Source organism: Dromiciops gliroides, chromosome 5, assembly GCF_019393635.1.
Source record: "Dromiciops gliroides isolate mDroGli1 chromosome 5, mDroGli1.pri, whole genome shotgun sequence".
In the NCBI taxonomy this organism is placed as follows: Eukaryota; Metazoa; Chordata; class Mammalia; order Microbiotheria; family Microbiotheriidae; genus Dromiciops; species Dromiciops gliroides.
This window is the reverse complement of record NC_057865.1, coordinates 216,147,054-216,164,231: the sequence shown is the minus strand read 5'-3', so window position 1 is coordinate 216,164,231 and position 17,178 is coordinate 216,147,054. Positions and strand designations below refer to the sequence as shown.

At 39.4% G+C, this 17,178-nt stretch overlaps 1 protein-coding gene across 3 annotated transcripts in view; it reads left to right on the top strand.

Moving 5' to 3' along the window:
- NCKAP5L (NCK associated protein 5 like) overlaps positions 1 to 17,178 on the top strand; it is a 58,680-nt gene that overhangs the window by 30,879 nt on the left and 10,623 nt on the right. For all 3 annotated transcript variants that reach the window (XM_043968230.1, XM_043968229.1, XM_043968231.1), the window contains 2 exons: positions 7,677 to 7,715; positions 8,770 to 8,889. In XM_043968230.1, the coding sequence (XP_043824165.1) occupies positions 7,677 to 7,715; positions 8,770 to 8,889 (159 nt within the window). The remainder of the gene's footprint in view (positions 1 to 7,676; positions 7,716 to 8,769; positions 8,890 to 17,178) is intronic.

Below are 17,178 nucleotides of genomic sequence, written 5' to 3'. Positions count from 1 at the left end.
GAGAAAAAGCCCTGTCTTAGATGGATTTACAGAAGAATTCTATCAAACTTTAAACAATAAGTTATTCTCAGAAATTGAGAAAGTATTCTATGATACTCCTTTCCTATAAACCAGAGAACAAGAAAGCACAGGAAAATGGTAAAGCAATACCATTGATAAATATTGATTTTTTTTTGGTGGGGTGATGAGGGTTAAGTGACTTGCCCAGGGTCACACAGCTAGGGTTTTGTTTTGTTTTTTAATCCTTCCTAAAAGACTGCAGCGATTTATCCCCCCCAAAAAAAATTATTATGAACAAGTTGGTTGGATTCCTACCATGGATGCAAGAATGAGGAAATCCATATAACTCATATTAAAGACAAAAACTTCCCAAACCATATGATTATCTCAGCAGATACAGAAAAAGCCTTTGATGAAGCACAACATGCTTTTATGCCACAAAACCCTACCAAGTATCAGCATAGAAGGGACCTTTTTTATATAGAAATATCCATCTAAAACCAAAAGCAAGCATCATCTACAAAAGAACTTTCCCAATAGAGTGAAGCAAGTATGCCCCCTTTCTACACTGTTCTTTCATAGTAATGCCAGCAATAGCAGTAAGATGAGAGAATTCAATCAAAGGCATAAAGAGAGGCAAAGGAGACAAACTGTCCCATTTTACCGTTGAAAATCCTAGAGATTCAGCAGAAAAATACATTGAAACTATATCTTTAGCAGAATGTGGGCTACAAAATAAAGCTACACAAATCAGTAGTCTTTCTTTCTTTCTTTCTTTCTTTTTTGCAGGGCAATGAGGGTTAGTTAAGTGACTTGCTGAGTGTCACACAGCTATTAAGTGTCAAGTGTCTGAGGCTGGATTTAAACTCAGGTCCTCCTGAATCCAGGGCCAGTGTTTTATCCACTGCACCACATAGCTGCCCCCAGTATTTCTATGTAATAATACAATCCAAAAGGAAGTCCTATCCAAAATAACTACACGATGCATAAAATATTTGAGTCATTCTCCCCAAGAACACTTAGTATTTGCATAAGTTCAATTACAAAATGATCCTGAAGGAAACAGAACAACCAACTTAAGTAGTTGGAAGAATATTCAATACTAATGGCTAGGCCATGCTAATAAAAATGATGATACTACTCAAACTTAATTTACAGGTTTAATGCTATACCAATTAAACTACCAAAAGGATACTTTAGATAAAATAATAACAAAATTCATTAGAAGGAATAAGAGATTGACAGTATTTCAGGAAAATAATTTAATGAGGTAGGAAAAAATGGGGAATAGCACTTGTAAGGAAAACAATAGTCTCCCTGACCAGAAAGAGGAAGAAGCCTTTCCTGGAGGCTCTAGAAACTCTAGCTTTTTCACCCTGTCAGAATAAGACAAATAGTTAACAGCCCAGTGCCTCTTTTCCTGTCTGCAGAGTTTGAATATGAGTTAACCCTAGTTCTAACACTTGTCCCAAACCCTAGGAGTAAGTTCCTCTGGTGCCCCTTCCCCCAGTTCCTGGTTTTAGTTGACTCAGATAGCAACCATATAAAAACTCACCCCCCTTTTATCCACCTTGAGGACCTAACTCCACCTAGGACCCCAGCAGACTGCCCTGTGTGTCCATTCTCCCTCATCACCCACCCCTGTACTGTGTGAGCATCTCCCCTCCATAAGGCTTTTTTGCAATTCTTTGTTCCCTTCTCATGTCATTTTGGGTCTTTGGAGGGTGTCATACCTGCCAGCTATACTACTTTTCTTAGAAGCACGTCCTGCCCCCCGACACTGTGACTGGCCTTTTGGTAGCCATGCCTAATTTTCAAGTCTTTGATTTAGGGAATATAGAGAATAAGGACTGAATTATGTGTCCAATCATCAGGGCTCTCCTCTTCCTGGACATCGGTGCTGTGACTAGGGACCCCTAAACTGCAGGACCCTTGGTTTTCCCCCGGCAACATAAGTGACAGCTTTTCTCTGTATGGGACTTGGTTATTCCAAACCTCCCTAGGTCAGTGTTAAGACAGAGTTGAGCAGTTTTATAATCCAGTAGGCCCAAAACCACTTGGTATTGGGTAAGAAATCGAAAAGTAGATCAGTAGAAGAACATACCAGACAAGAATCAGACATAATTAAACTGAGTAACCCTGTATTTGACAATCCTGTAAACATAAGTTACTTAGGAAAAAAATTCCTACTTGCTGGGAACACTGTAAAGCAGATTGGCAGAAATAAGACTTAGACCAACATAATAAACCACTCTATAAAAAAAATTAGGAGGAAGCAAGTCATATACCTTTCATAGCTATGAGTAAGGCATGAATGAGCCAAACAAAGGGTAAAGGCAATTACAAAAGATAAGAGATCATTTTGATTACTTGAAATTGAAAAGGCTTTATCATAAAGAAGATTAGACACTTGGGCAGTTTACTGAAGAAAATCTTTGTGTCATCTATCACTGATGAAGGCTTTTTGTCTAAGATAGGCAGTCAGCTAAAAAATAGACGAGGCCAAAGTCCATTCCCCAAGGGAGGAGAGATCAAAGGGTGCAGGCAAAGTTCTCAAAAGAATTGTAAACAATTAACCATGTGTAAGGATGCTCCAGATCTCTAATAATGAGACAAATGCAAATCAAAGCAACCCTGAAGTTTGACCTCATAACAAATTGGCAAAAATGACAAAACATGGGAGTAATTGGGGTTTTTTTTCCATAAAAGTATTTTATTATTTTCCAGTTACATGTAGAGATAGTTTTCAACATTTGTTTTGGGAGTAGTCATTGTTTAAAAATAAATATAGGCACACACTAAAGCATTGCTGGTTGGAGCTATGAATTAGTTTGGGCATTCTGGGAAACAGTTTGAAACTGCAAATAAAATGACTAAAATGTCCATACCCTTTGGCTCTGATATTCCACTGCTAGGGATATACCCCCAAAAAAGGCTCTCTGTATACACTTTTCATGTCAGCAGAGAACTGGAAATAAAATGGATGTGCATCAATTTGGCTGCACTACAAATTAGCTAAGCAAATTGTGGTGCACAAATGAAATGGAATCCTACTGTGTTGTATGAAACGGCAAACATGATGAATTCAGAGAATCTTGGAAAAGCTTAAGTGAACTGATGGAAAGTGAAGTAAACAGAACAAGGAAAACACAATAACTACAGGAAGGCAGGTAGAGAGAGCAGCCACAAAAACAGCTGGAGGGGACAGCTAGGTGGTGCAGTGGATAAAGCACTGACCTTGGATTCAGGAGGACCTGAGTTCAAATCTAGCATCAGACACATGACACTTACTAGCTGTGTGACCCTGGGCAAGTCACTTAACCCCCATTGCCCTGCAAAAACAAAACAAAACAAACAATTTTAAAAAACACCTGGAAACTGAATAGTGCACAAAGTATAAGAGGCTGCTAGGTGGCACAGCAGATAGAGCCTTTCTTATCTGTGACCCTGGGCAAGTCAGGTATTCTCTGTCTACTTTAGTTTCCTCATCCATAAAATTTGGATAATAATTGCACCTACCTCCCAGGCTTCTTGTGAGGATCAAATGAGATAATATTTGCAAAGCACTTATCACAGAGCCTGGCAGAGGAAGTTTGGCCCCAAAATAAGAAACCCACCACCACCACCCAGGTTCCCTTGCAGAGTTGGGATTCCACAGATGAAGAACATTGGATATATCATTAGATTAAAAAAAAAAATGTTTGATCAGTTTTGATAATTTCCTTTTCCTTTTCCTCTCTAAAAAAGAAATTCTTTGCTGTAAAGGATGACTTTTTAGGAGGAGGTAAAGGGAAGAATATTAGGAGAAATGTAGGCAACATAAGAACAGGGTAGCAATAAAAATATTTCTGAAGTGTAACAAAAAATATTTTTCTAAAACCAATAGCTAGCTTTATATGCAATGAAGAAACACCAGATGCTTTTCTAATAAGTACCCAAGTAAAATAAAGATAACATGTTAGAAATAATAAAAATAAAACAAGAGAAAGAAATTAAAGATATAAAGAGAGGAGACATTCTATTCACTCATGACATAATGATTTACTTAAAAGTCTAGGGAGTTATCAAATAAACCAAGTGAGGTAATAGCTTCAATATCAGGCTACAAAATAAGCCACAAAAATCAATAGTATTTCTGTATCATAATAACAAAACCAAGGAGCTGATAATAGAAAAGTTCCATTCTAAGTAACTGGTAGCTAGCTACCACAGTACCTAGAGTGCTGGGCTTGGACTTAGGAAAACTTGAGTTCAAATCCAACCTCAGACACTTACTGGCTGTGTGACCCCGGACAAGTTGCTTAACTCTTTTTGCCTCAATTTCCTCATCCGTAAAGTGAACTGGAGAAAGAAATGTTGAACCGCTCCAATATCTTTGCCGAGAAAACCCCAATTGGAGTCACAGAGAGTTGGACGTAACTGAAACTACTGAACAACAAAAATAAAAATAACTAAAATATGCAAAGTATTTGGAATTGGTCTATAAAAGCAAACTTAATACCTGTTTACCATTACTAAAGGCTTCTTAAATAAAAAACAATATAAGTAATTGGAAGGCTATTTAGTGCCAGCATAACAAAAATGACTATACTACTGAAATTAATTTATAGATTATTATACAATTCAGACTGCCAAAGGGATATTTTATGGCTAGGGGGAAGGAGAAAAGTGTTTTTTTGGTGACTACTATGTGCCAGGCACTGTGCTCTTAGCACCGTAGCACCTTACAAGTATCTCATTTAATCTAGACAAATAGACAAAATATTAATAACAAATTTTATTTGGAGGAATAAAAAAATCTAGATTATGAAGGCAAGTAACAAAAAGCATTTGGGAATAAAAGAGTAATAGAACTTCCAGACCTCAAACTATTATTACAAAGCAGTAATCATTTGGTACTGGTTGAAAATAAGAAGACTCAATCAACTAAAACAGGAAGAATCTGAAATAATTCAACTCAGTAACTCATGGTTTGATGAATCAAAAAAACAAATTACATCAGAAAGAACTTCCTATTTAACAAGAATGTCCAGGAAGACTGGGAGACAGTCTGACAGAAAATGGATGGAGACATGAATATTAAAGATTGCATCATAAGAAAAAAGAAAAGAGCTGATTGGTCCCTTTCCTAGCTATGCTTAGGGGGTGAAGTCTGAACCAAACCAGGGAGAAAGGCAACTAAAAAAGAGAGCACGTAATTTCAATTACATGGAACAGAAAATATTCAGCACGAACAATATTAATGCAACTAGAGAAAGGAGTGGTGCAGTTGCCGAAGGGAAGATATTTATATTAAATCTTACTGATCAGGTCCAAGGTATCAGATAATCAAAATGTGTGAGGCCCATTCCCCACTATGTAAAGAATGGTCAAAGAATGCGAACAGTTCTCAAAAGAATTGTAACTTAATTATATGAGAGAGTGAATGTTCCAAATTATTAATGATTTTAAGTGGAGATTAAAACAACCATGGAGACTTCTAGTTGACAGTGGGAAAGATGGTACTAAAGACCAACTCTTCCACCCAGAACCACCCCCCCAAATATCAGAACATGACCCCAGAAGATTTAATGATACAGAAAATCAAAAAGAACCAGAAATCAACTCCATCTAGTCCATACTCCAAGAAAATATGACCCCAAAACTGGAAGAAGCGAGAAGACTATCAGGAAAGCTAGCTCTAGTACAAAGCTTCTTAAATTGTGGGTTGCAACCCAGTATGGGGTCAAGTAACTGAAAGTGGGGGTCACAAAAATTTGGCAATAAATGTTTGATTTGTATACCTATTTTATATACCTATATATCCAGGGTCACATAAAAATTTCTTGGGTGAAAAGGGAAAAGTTTAAGAAGCCCTGCTCTAGTATAGGTGAACATACTTGGAGCTTCTGGAGGCAGGAAGAAGTACAGGGGAGCCAGGGCAAACTCCAGTAAACTAAACAAAAGCCTGGAGAGAAGCCAAATCCAGGGGACTGGTATGGGAACAGGTAAGGAGGCCAGAGATGCCAGGGAATTCCTGCAGATAGACCTGAAACCACATCTTTTGTGCTATTATCAGTTCCTTAAATGTCTATCAGGCCTTATCACAGAAATTTACTACAAAGATTTTTTTCCTACTTCACCATTTTCCTTCTGATTTCAACTGAATTGGTTTTGTTTGTGCAACAACTTTTCCATTTTGTGTGATCAAAATTGTCCATCTTATTTTTCATTTTGTCAAGAACTCTTCCCCCTGTGTTGTAAAAAGTGTCTTTTTTTTCTGTTCCTTTATTTTGTTTAAAATATGACTTCTTATATCTAGGTCTTCTATCCCTTTGGCATTTATTGTGGAATGTGGTGTGAGTCATTGGTGTAAATCAAATCAGACCACTTTTCAGGTTTATCAGGAGTTTTTATCTAATAGTTCTTAGTCCTTGGATTTGCTGAACACTTGGACTCTATGTTCATTTGTTTTGTCTGTTGTATACATAATCTATTCCACTGAAACTGTTTAAAAATTAATAACAAATAGTTTTGATGATTATCGCTTTATAGTATAGTTTGAGATGTGATACTGCTAGCCCCTCTTCCACTACTTCCCTGCTTTTTCTATCCTCCAGATGAATTTTATTATTTTCTAATTCTGTAAAATAATCCCTTAATAGTTTGATGCCTGGTGCAGCAGTGAATCTGTAAATTAATTTAGTTAGTGTCATCATTATTATATTTCCACAGCCCAAACACAGAGAGTTAGTATTCTCTTTCTGCTGGGTTTTGATGATAACAGAAACTATATTTTGAGTTTATTTTGTCCTGCTATTTTAATAAGCTTGTTAACCATTTCTATTTATTTTTAGTCATTTAAGTAAACTCTCATGTTATCTGCAAAACTGAATGTTGTTTGCTCTTCACTTAAGCTTATCCTTTCAATTTCTTTTTCTTTTTTTCTTTTTTTGCGGGGAAATGAGGATTAAATGATTTGCCCAGGGTTACACAGCTACTAAGTGTCAAGTATCTGAGGCCAGATTTGAACTCAGGTCCTCCTGAATCCAGGACTGGTGCTTTATCCACTGCATCCCCTAGCTGCCCCCACCCCCTTTTCTTATCTTATATAGCAATATTTATTTAGAACGATATCAGATAATAATAATGGTGACACTTCATCCAAGTCATGCCCATTAGAGGTGACTGTCCTTCAGGGCTCTGTCCCTGAGTCCTCTTTTCTTTTCTCCCCCTCTCCCCATATGGTTTCACTTAGTTATCTTGTCTGTTTCTATGAATTCAATGATTATCTCAATGTTGATGATTTTCCAGTCTGCTTATCTAGCCCAATCTCTCTCCAGATCTCCAACTGCCTGTTAAACACAATGATGGCAGTATTGTAAATGGAAAGAACAATAAGAAAACAGACATCTGAATGTGGTTAAACTGTAAAGACCAAGCTTGACCCAAAGAGATATGAGAGGACACTTAACCCATTTCTTAGCCGAGGTTCAGCACCATGGATGTGAAAACTGCAGAGAATATCATTTCAATTTGTTGAGTTTTACTGATCATCCTGGAGGGGATGGGAGTTGGGGAGAGACACAGTGGGAGATGTAGGTGATGTTAAAGAAATTTATCAATAAATATTTATAAAACAAGAAATGAGATTATGATGCCTGACATTTCTGTTGCTTTGTCTTTTTGTCTCCCAGGTTGCCAACCATGTGGTACAGGCTCTTCTGAATCAGAAGGTAAGGGGTAGCCTTTGGGCCTAGGCTTAGAGGCTGGTTCTGCCTCTTCCCCACATCATTTCCTTAGCCATGGAGCTCTATGAACAAAAGCTGAAGAGAGGGAAGTACTTGGAGAGACTGGACACCCTAAAGCTAGCCTTGTCTCTTCTCGTCCCTGAGCTCCTATGGAATTTAATGTTACAGAAGCTCCCTGACTTGCCTGGATGATTTCAGCCCACCAGACAGAGTGGCTCTTTGCGCTCAAATGGAGTAGGACTTTAATAGCTTCTCAGGGATATGGGATAGACTGTCTTTCCACTGGCCCCTTAATCAGTCCATTCCCATTCTGAGGTGGATGAACTCTAGCACTCTGGCTCTTAGTAGAGCTGCAGTAGAGAATTCTTAAGTACCTTGCAGCTCTAGATGCCTCTGCATGGATCTTGACTACTTTTCTCTGTGTAATCCCATAGGATTTCTCCTAACTTGCACTTAAACATGGGGTCCCAAATGACATCTGGTGACTAAGAACCAGGCTGATACTGAGTGTCCAAGATGGTATCCAAGAAAATACTGGGATCCTTGCTTCTTTCACTGTCCTGAATGGCTCTATCACATACAAGTAGAAAAGTCTTGTCATTTTGCTAAGATTGAGCCCTTGGGTTACCAACCCAGGATCCAGAGACTTTAAAAAAGATGGGGAAGCTCTTGTAGGGGGAGGGGAAAGTTCCTGAGGCAAACTTAGTTTCCTTCAACTTACAATAAATTTCATAGAACTTAATATTCACTCCATGAATTACTATTACTAAAAATACAAATAAATTTTTAAAGAGTTTAGATTAATTTTTAAATGATGGAAATCTGGGGACACGCTTAACCTGAGAGGAAAAACCAGAGAGGACAACCTGCCCCTGTTCTGTTAAGTCCCTTGTTGTCTCTGTCAGAGGCAATCCAGGGCTGAACCAGCCAGTGAGTTTATTCAAGTGTCCCTTCTGAGGTTCTGAAGAAGAAAATGTGCTTCTGTGCTAATCTTATCTGCCTTTCCTCCCATTCTAACCTCTGCTCTTGGATGCTGAAGGACTTACGGGAAGAATGCATCAAATTGAAGAGGAGGGTATTTGACTTGGAACGGCAGAACCAGACATTGAGCACTCTCTTTCAGCAGAAGTTACAGCTTTCAGCTGGTTCTCTTCCACAGGTAAGATTGGCTATCTTTTCTTTAAAAAAAACAAATCTGGCTTCCTGCCCACCTACACCCTCATAATGATCACTTTTTGCATGAACCTCAGAGATGCGGACTGTCTCCATCCATATTCCCAGGGTCTATGAGCCAGCAAGAATTGGCAGAGTTTGGAAGAACCCACCAGACCCCAGTAGATTAGAGAGTCTAAGACATGATGAGAGCTGCCTGGGCAATCCTCAGCACATTGGCCTACCTTCTTATCAGGATGGAGAAAGTGCTCCTTCTCTCCATCCCTGTGCCAAAAGAGGATGGAGCTTGGAGGAGCAGTTACCTCAGCCTCCTAGAAGAGGTCTTGCTGCTACCCAGGCATCTGGCCTCTTCATAGCATCTGAAAAAGAAGCATGATGAGGGAGACCCATACCTTAATGTGGCAGAGAGAATTGCGGAGAACTTTGGAACTGACTAAATGCTCCATTCAGCTGAACAAGCCTTTTATTAAGTAAATTCTACGTTCCAGGCCCTAAGGACATGAAAAGATAGGCATTCTAGGATACTGGTGAAACTATGAATGGATCCAACCCCTCTGGAAAGCAACTGGATCTATGCTAAGTGACTAAAATGTCTATAACCAGAGATTTGCTAGCTTTCTACCCCAAAGAGGTAAATGATAAAAATAAACACCTACACACACCCCAGCAGATTGAAAGCAGCACTTTTTGTGGTAATAAGGATCTGGAAAAGAAGTCAAATGCACATGGATCTTTCCAGTTCTTGCTAATACTAAAAAAAAAAAAACACAAACAAACAAAAAAAAAAAGGAAAAGCTTTCCTTTGGTCACCATTTTGGTGCTGAATTCTTTGGTCACAGCCACCCACGAAACAAAGCAAAATAGAAAGCGGTCTTGTCCTTTGTGGGATCCCTTTTCCTTCATAGATGAAGAAACCTATGCATAGAGCAAGAGAAGGCACCATGTCTTATTTAAAATGTGGATCTCTTTAGATGAAGCTAGATAATGACCCAGGAATCAGATTTAGGAAATGCTAGACAGTAATCACTTACTAATTTCTTACATTGTACCAGGCACATGCTAAGTATTAGGGAGACAAATACAAGCAAAAAACAGTGATTTCTGCCATCAAGGAATTTAAGTTCTAATGGGGAAAAACAACACACAAAAAAGTAAAAATGGGAGGAGAGAGAGGGTAAGTACCCCTGTGGGATCATGATGTCAAAGTCCAAAAAGTTAGAAGCAGAGCCATGACCTTGGCCCGCCTAGCTCCCTCCCCAAGAAGAACTTTCCAGTGGGAGATAGGGGGCTGGCTTGGCAGAAGGATGTTCCAGGGTGAAGAAACCCTAGGATCTGAAGAAAGTTCCAGAATGAAGTGACAGCTGAGCCATGGTGGCCAAGTATAGAAAGTCAGCAGGGGAGCCAGGAAGGGTTAGCTCAACACGAAGAGGCTTATCAATCACCATTTTGGTGCTGAATTCTTTGGTCACGGCCACCCATGAAACAAAGAAAAATAGAAAGCAGCCTTGTCCTTTGTGAGATCCCTTTTCCTTCTGCAGTCATGGTGGCAGAGGGTCAGAAAAGGGGCAGAGAGATAAATTTTGACATTTTTGTAAAAACAAAAGCAGAAGAAAAAAGGAAACGGCAGCCAAATAGATGGAGGGATTACAGTATTCCTGGAGAAGCAGAGAAAGGAGGTGGAGGAATTGGCTTTATCCCACGTCTAAAGACTACAAGAAACATTCTTTCATGGATTATTTGATCATCTGTTATTACTATACTCATAAGTGTTTGCAAAAAGGCCACCATGAAAATTATATGAAAATAATTACAGCTTCAGCACCAACATTGGTTACAGAGATGGAACTAAAAGCAGGGCTTCTTAAAACTTTTTCCACTTATGACCCCTTTTCACCCAAGAAATTTTTACTCACCCCCAGGTGCATAGGTATATAAAATAGGCATACATAACCTTCTGCTGTTGCCAAGTTTTTCAAGACCCCCCCCCCACATTCAGTTATGCACCCCATATGGGATTGAGACCTACAGTTGAAGAAGCTTTGCTCCATAGGATCCCCTGATATCAAATTAATTCATTATATACTTTGATATTCCCTAACTTCATTGCAAAAGTTGGCAAAACTGAAGATGACAAGAAATATCTTGGAAATCATGGGTGAGGAAAAGGATGAGAGACCCAACAATTGTAGATGAAGCCTCTTGCCTTTATTATGAGTGTTCTTTCAGAAAAGGATTGATAAGCATTGGGCATTGCCAACACCAAATGACACCATCAAAAATGAAATCGATTCTTTTTAAACAGAGTGGAAAATACCAATTATCAGTGTAGAGGTCATCTTTGAATCAGCTGTCTGGGTACAGTCAGCTTATGTCTGATTTGTCATAGCAAAGATTAGAATTGATAATAAGTGAGAAGGAGAAATAAGAATGGGAAAAGGCTGTGGAGTACAATAGAAACAATTGAGTCCCAAACTATTTAAACAAGCAATTAAAAATGAAAAATAGGCAACAGAAGTGACATCAACAGGTGATCCAGTGGAGAGAGTGCTGACCCTGGAGTTCAGATCCTCCCTCAGATACTTAATAATTGTGATGATTCTAGGCTGCCTGCCTCAGTTTCCTCAGCCATAAAATAGGGATGATAATTACAACCAATAAAGCCATCCCTGGGGCATTTTGGGGGGGGCAGGGAAATGAGGGTTAAGTGACTTGCCCAGGGTCACACAGCTAGTGTCAAGTGTCTGAAGTTGGATTCAAACTCAGGTCCTCCTGAATCCAGAGCCGGTGCTCTATCCACTGCATCACCTAGCTGCCCCCATCCCTGGGGCATTTAAGTATCAAAATGAAAGGAACACAACAAACAGAAGAAAAAAGGAAATTACCTTTTAAAAAATAATTATAGCTAGAATCCCATTTTCACCATCAAGGACAAGTGGAGTTGCCACTAACACCATGTCCTAGCTTTGCTCTTAGGGGAGTAGAAATAGCTCTAAAGAGAACAAAGACAGGAAAAGCAACTGAATCAGAGCCAAGTAGACATAAAGGAGATTCAGGCAGGAGGAAATGCCATGGTGAATGTGATGAGGACTCTATTCATGTAGTATCTGAAGGAGAGAAAGAAGCCAAAGGTAGAGCAAAAAACCTTACCTTTTACTTTAACTTTCTGCTCATTAGAGGTGTTCAGAGGTGAAGTGGCCTGCCCTAAGAGGTGGCAGGTGCCCCTTCTTGAAGTTCTTCAGAACTTGGACAGCCTCTTTGTCAGGTTGTTATGGTGGGGATTCCTTTCCTCTGTAGGTTAGATTAAATGGTTACTGAGGTCCCTTTGAACTCTCGAATTCTGATTCAGAAATACCCAAAAAAAGGCAGTCGAGAGAACATCAGCAATTACAATCTAAATACATACTTGCCCATCTCTACAAAACCCTTATGAAACTTACTCATACACAAATAGGGGACAAGCAGGCTTTTGCAAGCGATAATCAAAAATGGGCCACATCTTGACTATTTCACGTGTGAATGAGGATATAAAGAATATAAGATCCCAAATGTCTATTTTGTTTTACTAGGAAAAAGCGTTTGATTTGGGAAAGCAAAATGATGCCTTAAAGGTTCTCTTCCAACAAGGTGGCTTTCATCCGTGTAGCCACGAAAGATATATTGTCCAACTGTCATAAACACTGGGAGCAGTAGAAAAGGGGGAGACGTATGTTCACCACTGTCGTGGGCTAGATCCAGCACAGAGTCAGAAGTTGAAGAGAGATTCCTAGTAGGTGGTGAGCTCTTCCCAGGTGCTTTGGCTCGCACAGAACACAGTGCGAGTTGCCTCCCAGAACTTTGGGATCCTCTTGGAAGAAATTTGTAACTGTTCAAGTTTGGCCTGACGCTTCATGCAGGAAGAACCACTTAGTGGATGGCAAATCACTGTTGCCCAAAATATGCCATGCATTTGGGCAGCAAACCTGTAGATGTGGAATAGACAGTGCTGGAGAGCCAGTTCAGGTTTGCTCATCTTTTTAACAGTAGCATTCTCCTAGTGTTGCTATATGGTGAGCTGTGAACTAAAACTGCCTCCAGGGAATTAAAGCTAATGTTACGCAATAGGCGATGAAGAGGCTCGTGGTTGTATGAGCAGGTTTTGAGAATGTCAAAGAATAGGAGTAAAAGGTCGTCAGGGAAACAAATGAGAGGAAGAGGAAGTGAGCTGGTCACCTGATGAGGGCAAGGAATAATAATAACAACAAATGTATAGTGCCAACTGTGTGCCAGGCCCTGTGCTAAGTCTCACGCTAAGATTATCTCTTGGTTCTCACAACAACCAGTGAGTTCAGTACTATCCCCATTTTACAGATAAGGAAACTGAAGCAAACAGAAGTTAAATGATTGCCCAGGGTCACATACCTAGTAAGCATCTGAACTGGGACTTCAACTACGATTTTCGTGGCTCAGAGTCCAACACTCTACCCACAGTGCCACCTCGCTACCTCTGTGGTGCCACTTCTGCCACCCTCTGTGGGTGTGCTAGCCTCTCAGTGTCAGGAGGAAGTGAGGTATGCCCCAGTAAGTGTGGGCCTTCTGTGGGTCATTTTTGAAAGGACATGGACAAGAGTTGCCCAGGATGAGTAGGCATAGATGGCCTGCAGTGTGCATTCCTAAGATCCACTTGGGGATGAAGTATCTCAGTGGCACCTGGCACCTAGTGCAATGTTCTGCACACAGTAGGTGCTTAATAGATGCTAACTGAATTGAATTAGATGACTTGCTTAAAGCACAATATTCTAACCTCCACTGTGTCTTCATTTTTACAGTCACCTTTCCCTATTTGCTAATGAGAAGGGAACAGAATATTTTTTTAAATTGTTTTTATTTGGGTTTAGAATGCACATAGATACACACACTCACAGAGAGGTAGCACCTTCTTGTTTCTAACCCATATTCCCTCCTGGATTTCCCCTAAACTGACTGATGGTGAGGAAGCCACCCTCATATGGACAGCAAAGGATGGATCATCATAAAACAGTTGTACTTTGATGAAGCGTGAGAACTGTCTGTCAGTTATCTCTTACTCTCATTCCATTTTTTTCCTTTTTTAGTCAGTGTTGGGTTTGGGGGTATTTTTTACATTATTTCTCTTGTGTAATTTTTCATTGGTAATCTGCTGGCTCATGCCCATTGCCTTTTATTTGACTCTAAATCTTTGGTGATCAGTATTACATGATTTACAGCCATGTAGCATCACTGGAAGAATATTGGTATGAAAAGAAATGGCCAGTGTCTCAGGAAGAAGCACTGACATTTTTCCCAGGGCAATCCAGCCTGCTTTCTGCCATTTTTTTTTCAGTTATGGGTCCAGTGCATACAGTGTCTGTCCAAGCATACTAAGTAATCAGTTCTATGGGTTGTCAGGTCAATGGCAGGCTACAGCCATCTGGAAAATGGGCATTCTTCATGCATTTGTTTTATTTGTTTTCTGTACATTGGAAAGTTAAACCAGCCTCTTGAGAGATTAAGGTTCTCATTTAGGAGATGTAGTATTCTGTAGCATTCTGGAGTTTGATGAAATAAACACAATGCCATTTACAAACAGTGGCATATGGAAAATTTTGCCAAATTTAGGAAATTCCTCTTCCATTTGGACTCTGAACTGGACTTCTATAAGAGTGGCAGACACTTTTGATGAGTCTTTATCTCTACTTTCTATGCCCTGTGTGATACTTATTTATTTATTATTGGTGCATTATCAGTGGGCATGCTAAGTAACGTGTGACTTTAACATATGTATGGGAGATACCTTTTTGGAGGAGAGCCTTTTTCACTCTGCCAATTTAAGTTATTTTTTAATTACTAACAAACAGTAAGCAAATTGTATAACTATAATTGTGTGGCGTGAGGTAGAACATCTTTTGCAAAACTTGCCTGTTCTTTTCTCATGCCCTCAAAATGTATGCTGGCTCTTCTTCTTTTTGCCTCTTCTAAAGATTTTGTGGCGATGGTAAAGTAGTGGGGTCAGTAGTTATTGATGTTTTCTTGATTATCTTTTTTGGTGGTACTAACAATTGTGACTTTCCCCCCAAACATTTGTTTGTTTGGTTGGTTTTTTTTGGTTAGGCAATTGGGGTTAAGTGACTTGCCCAGGGTCACACAGCCAGTAAGTGTTAAGTGTCTGAGGCCGGATCCGAACTCAGGTACTCCTGACTCCAGGGCCGGTGCTCTATCCACTGCGCCATCTAGCTGCCCTCCCCCAAACATTTGGTATCATGCCTCTTTTAAATACCTTACCTTTGTGAATGGATCCCTTATTACTCAGATTTGTTCAAGGTGAGACTGAATGGAAGGCTTTTCTGTGTAGCCTTGGGTTAGTGCCCCTGTTCTTCCTATTTTTGTTTCTTTGGTGCTGTTTCTACTGTGATGTTAAGAGTCCAAATATGGTGGCTTCACTGTCATTGATAGAGAGAATAGTTTGTTATAGTAATCTTGTTTTTTTTTTTTTTTTTTTTTAATGAGGCATTTGGGGTTAAGTGACTTGCCCAGGGCCACACAGCTAGTAAGTGTTAAGTGTCTGAGGCCGGATTTGAACTCAGGTCCTCCTGACTCCAGGGCCGGTGCTCTATCCACTGCACCATCTAGCTGCCCCTGTTACAGTAATCTTAATGGACCTCTTTTGTTTCTCACTTGTTTGTTACCTTTCTCCTAGTTCCTTCCTTACTGGATCGTGGGGTGATTTTACTTAATTGGATCCATTGCCAAGATTTCTGTAAACTTAACTTTATCCCTGTTGCTTCTCACTAGCATCAGTAGTTTGATTAGATTGATTTTACATTTAGATGTAGAAAGGACCCTAAAGGTCATGTAATTTAAGCCACTCATTTTTTGGATGACAAAACTGACCCAGAAAGATTAAGGGACTTTTCTCCATGTTTATATAACCAACAGAGCCAGGTTCTCTGATTACAGATCTACAGCTTTTAAGTAGGCCAGATCAAAGTTGTTTTAGTTACAAGCCATAGCTTCTTATTTATATTCTTTCAGCTACTTTGATATTGGTTTTGACCTTTGCTCTTAACAAATCTGTGCTCTGCCTATACACATACCACTGACTCAAAAAGGATTTCCACATGCTATTTCTTGTCCGTTAAGATGTACTCATTTTTACTTTGGTGGATGTCATTCACTATATTTTCATATCTGGTACCCCCCACCTCTTTTCTTTAAGAAGGTATCTATGTTAAATAGGTGTGAGGTCTCTATCTGGTCTATAAACTTTTGACTTCTTCCATTTCTTAGGCCTAAGCCTATGCCCACCTATGCCCATCTTTGCTCTGAAGTCACCAAGTATTAAAGTGTTTAAAATGCTTATTGCAAGGGGCAGCTAGGTGGCACAGTGGATAGAGCACCGGCCCTGGAGTCAGGAGGACCTGAGTTCAAATCCGGCCTCAGACACTTAACACTTACTAGCTGTGTGACCCTGGGCAAGTCACTTAACCCCAATTGCCTCACTTAAAAAAACAAAAAAACAAAAATGCTTATTGCATTTGGAAAGCCTTATCCTGCAGAATTCTTGTACCTCATTTCTCCTTTTCAGCAGATATTGATGCATAAGCTGCATAGTTCTTTTCATGGTAGTCATTTTATAAATGGATATCTCGAACATTGTGCAGAAAAAAAGAAGTCTGTCATAAACAAATTTATTCATACTATTTTATATATGCAAGCAGTGTTGCATAAGGTCAGACATGTCAAAATAACAGTTATCTTCCTGCTAATTAAAAAACTCCCCTCCCCCAAGATCTTCATACGTTATATAGTATTTGGAAACAAAGACAAAATTCCACAGTCAGGATTAAGGAAGGGTTCAGAGTTTAGGTAACAGGCTTTAACTAATTAAACTGAACAATAGTAACTTTAAATGTGCATCCTGGAGAATCATTTTCTTAAAGTGTTCAGTCCAGTTGAGGGTAAAGATGATAAATTATTCCACTGTAAGTCTAGTTACCACCTAATTCATTTTCTGGAAGCTTAGAGTGTCTTCTTAAACTCTGACCCAGCTTCCTCTCAGTGATTAAAGGGAGGAAAGGGTTTTAGTGAAGAGGCATTGTTTCTCCAGAAGTTTGACTAAGTGCTCTGGAAAGGTCTTCACTGAAAAAAGTAGTTGTTTTTTATTTTTAATATTTTTTTATGAAAAAAGGGAAGCCTTTTCTGTATGCGGTGTTGTCTCCCCCATTAGAATGTGAGCTCGTGGGGAGCAGGGGCGTTCTTATTTTTCTATTTGTACTCACGG